Source organism: Patagioenas fasciata, chromosome 10 (assembly GCF_037038585.1).
Source record: "Patagioenas fasciata isolate bPatFas1 chromosome 10, bPatFas1.hap1, whole genome shotgun sequence".
Taxonomy (NCBI): domain Eukaryota; kingdom Metazoa; phylum Chordata; class Aves; order Columbiformes; family Columbidae; genus Patagioenas; species Patagioenas fasciata.
In genome coordinates, this window is record NC_092529.1 from 5240018 (window position 1) to 5249267 (window position 9250).

The following is a 9250-nucleotide window of genomic DNA, read 5'->3' on the forward strand; positions in this document are numbered from 1 at the left end:
GCGGCGGCGGCTGTGCCGGGCCCGCTGGGGGCGAGCGCGCTCCCGCTCTGCGCCGCCGGGGACGCGCATGGCTGGGGCTGCCGCGCTCCAACCGCGGCCGCGGCTTCGCCTCCTGGCGACGGGGCTGCCCGGGCCGGGACCCGCCCAACCCCCGCGGTGACGCCGCGGCCGGGAACAGGGCCGAGGCGGGTGCCGAGTGCGGCCACCGGGGCTGGCGGCCCTGAGGTGAACGGGGGCGGTGATCGCCCCTCCCAACCCTGCCGGGAGGGGGCGCGGCCGCGGGGCGTGGCCCAGTCAGGACACACCTTCGCTCCGCCCCTGCCCGCGGCTGAACGGGCTCACGCTCAGTCTTCCCCGCCGCTGCCGCCGCCGGGCTCTGTCTCAGTGCCGGGAGTTGCGCCCGTGAGTGCCGGGCCGGGCCGCCGCGGAGCTGGAGGTGCGGGGCCGGAGGTGTGGGGCCGAGCGCCCGGGGCCTTCCCTGGTGTGGGGGAGCGCTGAGGGACTGGCCGCCCGGGGCCCGTGTGGGGCGGGGTCCCCGCAGCCTCTGTAGGGAGCGCCTTGAGGCGGGACGGGCGCGTCCCGGGTGGGATGAGGGACGGGGCGCGGGGTTGAGCTCCCGGGGCATTTTCGGTGGCGGCGGAGGGCTGCGGGGCAGGAGGCCGGAGCTCTGGGGTTAGGGTGGGGATGGGACAGGCGGTGCTGGGGTCCTGTGCCCGCCTGGGCTGGGGGAAGGAGCGCGAAGGATGCTGGGGTGGGAGCTGGGGTGCCCGGGAGTGATCTTTGGTAGGGAGGGGCTGGGATACCTGGGTCTTAGCCCATGCGGGAGGAGAGAGGGTTGTTCTGCCCGCCCGGGAGAGGAGGCAGAGCTGGGACACCGGTTTGGGGTGCAGGTGAGGGCCTGGGCTCTTGGGTCATTTGCCAGGGGGAGGCAAAATGTGTGGGTTGGTTTCCAGCATCTTTGCTGAATCATTGTGATCCTGGGGAGAGTTCTTCCACCGTGAGCTCTCTGGCTCCTCTCTGATGGAAAGTGGCACTTCCCAGCTCCTGCTGCAGGCCTGGGCCCCTCTCTGGCCGGGGCTCACAGGGTGATTTCTGCCCCATCTCCCTGTTGCTCTTTGGTCCATGCACGTCCTGAGCCCCACTGGTGTGTGCAGGGAGGTCAGTGTTGCTGGCACCTGCCAGGCTGCAAAACTGTTTGGAGACACATTTCCACGTGCAGACAACTACTGGTTTGTTTCACAGAAGCTAAATACAGGGATGAAACCCGAGTGTTGTTATAGGTGTGGAAAACCTGGGTGCCTTGGGTTGCTTCAACAGCACAGGGCCAGCAAGGCCAGGCTAGACACAAGTGTCTTCCGTTGGCTCTTGTGAGAGGAGGCCTAAAGTGCTATCATGATGTGGGCTCTTTGGATAAGTAGCAATTAAAATAAAAGTTTGGAACCTGGACTTAAACCAGGATGTTGTAGAGCTCCTTAGAGGAGGGAAGGAACTTCAGGACCTTGGAACTTATAGTGAGACAATTGGACATAAAGGAGTGAAAATTCCGAGTGGATGGTATGAGTGTTTGTATTAGTAAAAAGCAACTAAAGAAAAGCAAGAACTTAGTTAATTTTTAATAAACTGTATTAGCCATTGCAAATCTGCCATGTGTAGAAGGTGATGGCTGCTTTCTTTAGTGAAGCTGATCTACTGAATTACCGTAAGATTCGTTAACCGGTTGTTTTAAGAGCTTCCCTCCTCCTTGCTCCTTTGGTGAGGTAGCACGGTGCTGGATCCTCACTGTTTCACTTTGGAGACTGTCCTCTCACTGTACAGTTTGGTGGAGTACAGTCATCCCTGCTGCTAGCTTGGGTTTTGTCAGTTCAGGTGAGTCACCTCTAATGATTTACAATAAAAACTTGCTTTTCAAATGTTATGCCTGGCTAGAGAATAGAGAGTTTGTCCGTGTGCAGTGTAACTGTGCGGAGGGCAGGAGTTTCTTTTCCTCGTCTTTTGAGATCTAAGTGTGAGAGGCAGCGAGCTCGCTAAGTGGGTGAGTAGCTTGAAATACCAGGTCTATTTATCTGTATAAATACAGTGCTAGCTTCACTCTTTAATTTTTAAGTTGCCATTGGTAAAATTCCCATCAACTCTATATTTGACCTAGAAATCTAAGGTAACTATTGAGGTTAAACAGCTTGTCGTGTAACCTTGATACCAAACTATCAGTTAAAAACTAGTGCCACAAGTAAATCCTTTCATTCTTTTCTTGGAAGAACTAGATGAAAAACATTCAGAGCAAACCAGGTGGCATGTGCCTCTTGACTTTTACCTGTTAGGTGTATTTCTGCTCCTCCTTTAAGTAGCTGTGTACAACACAAACACTGTGATGTTCTCCAGGTGCAGTGTGTAGCCTGTGGCCTTGACCAGATGTGGAGCGCACGGTCCCAGGAGCGCAAGTGCTTGGTGGTGCTGCTCGTGTCCCCTGGGCCTGTCCTGAGCCCGCGTCTGTGTGTGTCTGTGTGTGTGTGTGTGTCTGTGTGTGTGTGTGTCTGTGTGTGTGTGTGTGTGTGTGTGTGTGTGTGTGTGTGTGTCTGTGTGTTCACAGATGCCGATGTTCGGCTGACTCTCATTTGGTTTCTCTGAATTTCAGCTTGCAAAATGGTGTGTTAGCAGCTCTGTTCTGGGAAAAGCACTGCTGAAGTTAATGGGACTACCTGTTCCGGTGGTGGTGCTGGTAAATGGCCTTGTAATCCTCTGAGTCATAATATATGAAATTTTATAAATGCAGGTATCCAGTTTGGTGTATGAAGTGTAAAATGATGACTTGAGTGCTTTTCTGCTCACCTCTCATTGCGCAGTTCTGGATCTGGATGTGCTTGGTGCTGCGCTACGGCAGCAGCTGTGATCATGATGCTGTGTTGTCTCCCTGCTCGCAGGAGAAGCTTAGCGAGACCCGGGCTGTGGTTTGACACGATCAGCACACTTGTGCTGTCACCACAGAATGTCATCCTGCTTGGCTTAAATGGTGTCAGCATTTTGGCTGAGTTTCATCTTAAATGAGTATTTCTTGTGGTTATTAAAGATGGGCTGTCCTGGGATACGGCTGCATGTCGTCTGTTCTCCTCTGGATGCGAGTGGCCGCGTTAGTCAGGCTGTCCCTGGGTGTGGGATGTTGTGTGACACAGAGACGAGCTGGCTGGAGGCTGCACATCCCAGGACGCGGATGGAATGAGTGTCTGCCCAGCCCTGCTGATGTGTCGCTGTATTTCATTCAGGAAGGATTTAAAGCATCACTGAAGGGGCGTATGTCACGAAGGGTGCACGTCCACACCTTTGTTGTGATGTGGTTTGCTAATCCTCATCTCAGGTTGTACCTGACCAGAGCTACTTCTGCCTGTGAAGCTGTCTAGAAATTCCCAGGCTGATGAAGGAAGCAGCAGACAGTTGCGATCACACTCAGCCACTTTGGGATGGCCTCTCGATATCATGCCTTCGCGTTGTGCATCTCGCTGCTCTGCTGGCTTTGCCGGGGAGGTTTGTGTGTGCCTGGTGACTCCTTACGGAAAGGTCAGTGGGACTTCTCGATGCCACTTGCGTGTTGCGGGCTGGGTTTGTCTCAGCTAATTGCTCTCATAAATTATTCACTCTGGTGTTACATAGCAGTGCTGTGATCAAAGATTACTTCATGCTTTCCTACAGACAGGCGGTGTCATCTGTTTCTTTCCCTCATAAAGTCCTGATTCATCTGTGGTGTGGACTTAGATGCTGACCAAAATATCTGTCCATCAGTTTAAGTAACTCTGATGGACATCTGTCTGTCTTTGAAATATTCTGAGTGTAGCACTCCACTTAATTTCATTAAGGCTGCAGATCTCTTCTGTCATGATTAACAGGGAAGTTTCTTGCTGGCTGCACAGTTTGTCTTCTAAGTGAATTTTTTTCTTGAATATCAGAAACCTGTACCAGTCTCTCCTATGGTTTTATGCATCTGCGTGTTATACTGGTGTTGTACTTGATCAGAATAACACCTGTAAGTACTGGAATTTAAAATGTACTGGAATTTAAAATGTCTGGGCTATTGATAACAGTTAATGAGCTCTACTTGAATGACAATTTCAAGTAGAAAAAACCTGAGTGAATTCATTTCTTGGTTTGTGAGCAGTTAAAAGTAGTTACAGAGGTTGGCAAAAGAGCTGGTATTCCAGGTTTATCTGCTGTCAGGGCAGGGGGAGCTTTAATGTACTTTCTTGAGGCATGATCTGTCTCTAATGTGTAAAAACAGGATCCTGGTATGACTAGTTCTGTACCTTAGTATTCCTTAGTCTTCTGTTGTCTGACCTCACGATTTTCATATACTGATCTTGTTTTTTCTACTCCTCAATACATCCAGAGGCAGCTGAGGCTGTGCCCAAGCTGGGGGTTTGGGCAGGTGGCAGAGCCCACAGAGCTGGGACGTGTTGCCTTATTCTGGGATGAACGAGACCGACCTCGTTTGCTGGGAGTGAGAAGGGCAAGTGATCTTTTTGGTTGGGAATGAACTGTGGAAGTTGTTTTGGAATATAGGGCTCCGGCTCAGCTAAATCTTTGTGCCGCTTATAGCTCAGTGAGCATGTGTTGAAATTTTCTGGTAAAGACGATGGGAGTAGAAGTCTTGGTAACTGTGTGGTCTTTGAGATGTAAAAATAAACAAAGCTGAGAAGCTGTACCCTACTTAAAACAGGCTGACCTAAATTTTCGGCAGTTCTAGCAGAGAGGCAGGTTCTGGGCAGGGATAAAGGCTTGCTGACAACAGGCTTCCCAGTCCATGCGTCGCTTGCTGTGGAAAATCTCCACTGGTGTCTGGGGTCATTGCTTCCCCCTCCTCGAGTTGCACAACCCAGGCTGTGGGTTTCCCTCACCGCGTCCGCATGGAGAGGGTCCCTTTGTTATGCAAGTCAGCAGCTCAGCATCTTCTGGGAAGTTACAGCACGAACCGCTTCTCAAATTGCTTTTGTTGGAGCGTTGTTGAAAACATGTTTCATGTCCTTTGGCTTGTCCCTAAAGAGATTTCTTTCAAGAGTGTCTGTGAAGCCCACTCGTACTCTTTGTAGATTAACATTCTTGCCATCAGTTGCAGTTCTCCACTACTGAATTATTAATTCTGCAGTGAGATTTTTTTTTCTTCTTACTGTCCATTGACTTTCATGCCTGATTTATTCTTCTGCGCAATTTGAAATTGGAGCATGGGAATTTTGACTAATATTAACGGATCACGTGTATGACCTTGGCGGCTAAATAAACTTTTTTAGTTGAGAAAAGGAAATCTGTCTTTGAAAGTACTCGCAGTTTCCCAGGTGAAAGGGAGTCCATTTGCGAATGTACGTTATCCTTAGAGGCACGTTGGTTGTTACTTAACAGAACTGGCATGGTCAGGCAGCTGGTGATTACCCGTGTGCTCCGGAGGCAGCCCTGTGGGTAGCGGGAAGGGAGAAGGAGGGAAAAGCTCGTTTGTAGTTTCTCCTGCTAATGTGGCTCTGCAGCTGAATGTTCTCCTGGCAGAGAGCCTGCCTGTGATTAGGAAGCGTTCCCCTCGGTTAGTTACTGATGGTCTGCCATGTTTTGTTCTTTGTTTTGTGTTGTTGTGTGTGCTTTTTCCTGCAGGAAGATAATAAGAGGTGAATTGCGTATCCTTTCGGCAGCCTTCTGTAAACTTGGAATACCGTGGTTCAAGCAACTGAACAGATGGATAATGGAGACTGGGGATATATGGTAAGTGACCTGCGGGCGCATGTGCTGTGCGGTACAGCTGGGCTTTCAAGATCCTGCAGTAAGAGTCCTTCCAGATCTGGCTTGTGTAGATCCAGAGCTTCAGTCATGTGAGAAGAAAACTGTGCGTGTTAGGACAGCTTACTGACATTCTCTGGAGTGCTTTGCCTCGCATGCTGTTTGTGGGGAGAGCTCAGGTTCGTATTTCATAGGTACAGTCAGTGAGTACTTAACTGACTCCTTAAGCTCATGGTTACTGTTTTCCTAACACACAAAAACTGAAAGTAATTTGTGCTTCCTGCATATAATTTTAAGGACTTTGTCATTTTATTTATAAAGAAAATATTTTTCCTTGTAAACTCTGTTTCAAACGAGGCAAATCCATCTTATTTTTCTCTTCCCTCTCTCTAAACATTCTGCTGCCATGCATATGTCTCTTTTCTCTGGCTGGCCTCAGTCCTGGTTGTTAGGGTTGGTGGCCAGATGGGATTTATGTTCCTTTCTCTCTTGCTTCCTCATGTGCTATCTGGAAGCTGATGCAGACGGGTTTGTGCTCTGCCTCTTTCTTCCATGCAGCATGCTAATTTGCTAATAAATATATCTTTTTAGAGTTAAAAGCTGAAAGTTTTTTTTTGTTTCCTTGTTTCAGTGATGCCTCTTAATGAGTGCATGGGTTATTTTGATTGTGAGCTCTTGGTCCTGTGTCTAAACTTGCACCGTCATCCTCTTTTGAGGGGGAGAGAGAGGCTTAAGATTTGTTCAGCTGATTTTTTTTTTCTTCTTTTTGTTTGTTCTAGAGTGAGAAACAGATTGAAAGTAAGGAACACTGACAGGCCTCATTCAGACTAACTTGTTCTTCAGGAAATTCTCTGTTCTCATTTCCCCATCTGTAGAATAGGAAAAAAAACTTGTTGCCCAAATGCAAAACTTAAGTGACAGTAGCTCACTTGGTAAGATTTCCAGAGCATTCTGGAAATGCACGTTCTGAATGTTAAGTATCATCCTGTCTGGTTGCCAGTTGTGCTTTGCTGCTGGGTGGCTCAGATTAGTGCGGGTTTAAACACCACTTAGAGGCTTCGAATGGGGAAGTGTGACTCCTCAGAGCCTGCGGTTTTCAAACAGTATTTGCCATATGTGTCGGTGAGGGGATTGAATCTTCTTGCGGTGGCTTGATAAACTCTGCCATTTCTCTCTTTCTAGATGACTGATCCAGTCACGCTAAATGTGGGTGGACACATGTACACGACATCCCTCACAACTCTCACGAGATATCCTGACTCGATGCTCGGGGCCATGTTCAGGGGAGACTTCCCCACTGCCAGGGACTCTCAGGGCAATTACTTTATTGACAGAGATGGACCACTTTTCCGTTATGTTCTTAACTTTTTAAGGACCTCAGAGCTCACTTTGCCACTGGACTTCAAGGAGTTCGACCTACTTCGGAAGGAAGCTGACTTCTATCAGATCGAACCGCTAATTCAGTGTCTTAATGACCCCAAGCCGCTGTATCCCGTGGATACCTTTGAGGAGGTGGTGGAGCTCTCCAGCACGCGGAAACTTTCCAAGTACTCCAACCCGGTGGCTGTCATCATCACGCAGCTCACTATCACGACAAAAGTCCATTCCTTACTGGAAGGCATTTCAAACCACTTCACAAAGTGGAATAAGCACATGATGGACACCAGGGACTGCCAGGTTTCCTTCACTTTTGGGCCGTGCGATTACCACCAGGAAGTGTCGCTCCGAGTCCATCTGATGGAGTACATCACAAAACAAGGCTTCACGATCAGGAACACCCGCGTTCACCACATGAGCGAGCGAGCCAACGAGAACACAGTGGAGCACAACTGGACTTTCTGCAGACTGGCGCGGAAAACAGATGACTGATTCTGACTCCGCAGGAGCCGCTTCAGTGATTAGCAACTTAATTGGACAGTAAACTGGAGAGAGTCTGGATTTTGACTAAAGCAACAACGTGGGCTTTTTTTTTATACGACTATTTATTGTTTATCCATAAGGACTGGAGGAGTTTCCTTCTCTAGCAGCTCTGTCCTTTTGTCCTGTTCAGAAAAAAAACATGCATGTGCCTGTTCAGTCAAGACACCTTTTTGTTTGAAAGAGGGAGTCCGAAGAATTAGTACGATAGGGTATTTTGTGTCATTAACACAATTCTCTGACGCAACTTAAAGTGCTAAAATTACCTCGGTTAAAATGGTTTCTAATCCATCTAATGCTATGATACTGGGAGCAAGAAACAAACAATTTAAGATGCGGTTGGGGAAAAGCTGCTATCATGTAGACTAATTTAGTTTCTAAATCAATAAGCAGTATTGTAATATTCTAGGAAAACCAATCCCACCCTTTAAAAGTACTTGATAAGTACAGTTTCTTACAGTTATGACAACTGTTTCTTTCTATGCATATAAATCAAGCAACCAAATATTATCCGTAGCCATGGAAATATGATTAGAAATATTTATATTGGATTCTAAATGCAAAATGTCCCTGTGGTAGAATTCATATTTTTTAATGCCTGGTGCAATATTATTCCCAAGTGTAATGCCTGCCAGCAAGAAGCTAATAAAAATGTGAAATACAGAATATTATTTTGTATTTTTTTTTGTTTGTTTTCTAGAACTCCAATACTTAAAAAAACAAAACCAACCAAGCAAAAAAACCCACCCAAAACCTGTTTTTCCGTTCTGCAGAGTAGTTCCCATGCTCTGGTAGGGCTCCGTTCTTCTCCGTTAGTGATGTACTTTGATCCTTTTTAACTGTTCTTGTTACAGAAAAAGCTTGTGTTTTGAAAACTGCATGATGGTGAACAAATGAATGGCAAGTGTGTGTACTGGGGTAGGGGTGGAGGGAACACAGAGCCTAAATACTTGTAGCTGCTGAGTGGTGTTGTCTGGTTTGTCAGCGGTTTATCTAGTGACTTTACATCATTTTAACCAGGGAGTGCTGTTCCTCGTGATGTTCAAGTCAAGGCACTTGGGTTCTGTATTTTTACTCAGTTTTGATTGACCTTTTCTGCTTATCGTGGGCACTTTGTCTTAGTTATTAGCAGGATTTCTGGTTATGCCATAACTCAAATGCTGTTGGGATAAGAGAGCTGATGCCTGTTGTGATGAACGGATCGTGTTCTCCCGTGAAGTCCTTGTCACACGTGTTCCGTACCACCATGGCTTTGCTGTCAGGCCGGTGCAGACCACGGCTCTTTGGGGTTGTAAGAGAGGGTCCGGATTTCTGTTGTGGCTGCTGGTTCTTGACGGTGGGACCGTTCCATCCCATCTCTCACTTGGGCCTGTCTCGGGGTGTATTTGTCATAATTTTGTCTCCCCCTTTTCATACATTGTAGGAGTTTTGACTTCTGTAATAAGAGGCGGTAAGAGCTTTATTTTGCTACAAGGGGGGGAAGAACAGCCGACCTGGTGAAGCTCAGGAGAAGTGGTTGTTTCCCTCCTGCAACACGTGGTAAGAAATATCTGTGTTAACTGGCATTGAATTATAATCACAAGATGTT

At 47.9% G+C, this 9250-nt stretch overlaps 1 protein-coding gene across 4 annotated transcripts; it reads left to right on the forward strand.

Annotated features, from left to right (window-relative positions):
• The first annotated feature begins 47 nt into the window (after positions 1–47).
• KCTD6 (potassium channel tetramerization domain containing 6) lies at positions 48–8328 on the forward strand. 4 transcript variants are annotated; one of them, XM_065845475.2, is made up of 3 exons: positions 48–402; positions 5623–5730; positions 6928–8328. In XM_065845475.2, exons 2-3 carry the CDS (start codon positions 5704–5706, stop codon positions 7612–7614), a joined length of 714 nt encoding a protein of 237 aa, XP_065701547.1. In that variant the 5' UTR covers positions 48–402; positions 5623–5703; the 3' UTR covers positions 7615–8328. The 4 variants fall into 4 exon arrangements, with proteins under 4 accessions (XP_065701547.1, XP_065701545.1, XP_071669086.1 ...); XM_065845473.2 differs by having other exon boundaries at positions 49–436; XM_071812985.1 differs by lacking the exon at positions 48–402 and having other exon boundaries at positions 785–5730; positions 7119–8328.
• The last annotated feature ends 922 nt before the right edge of the window (positions 8329–9250 follow it).

Excerpts from the sequence above, each read along its gene's own strand:
- KCTD6 (XM_065845475.2), top strand. The coding sequence starts at position 5,704 with ATGGATAATGGAGACTGGGGATATATG. Across the intron at positions 5,731-6,927 it reads ATGGAGACTGGGGATATATG|ATGACTGATCCAGTCACGCT; the intron begins GTAAGTGACCTG and ends CTCTCTTTCTAG.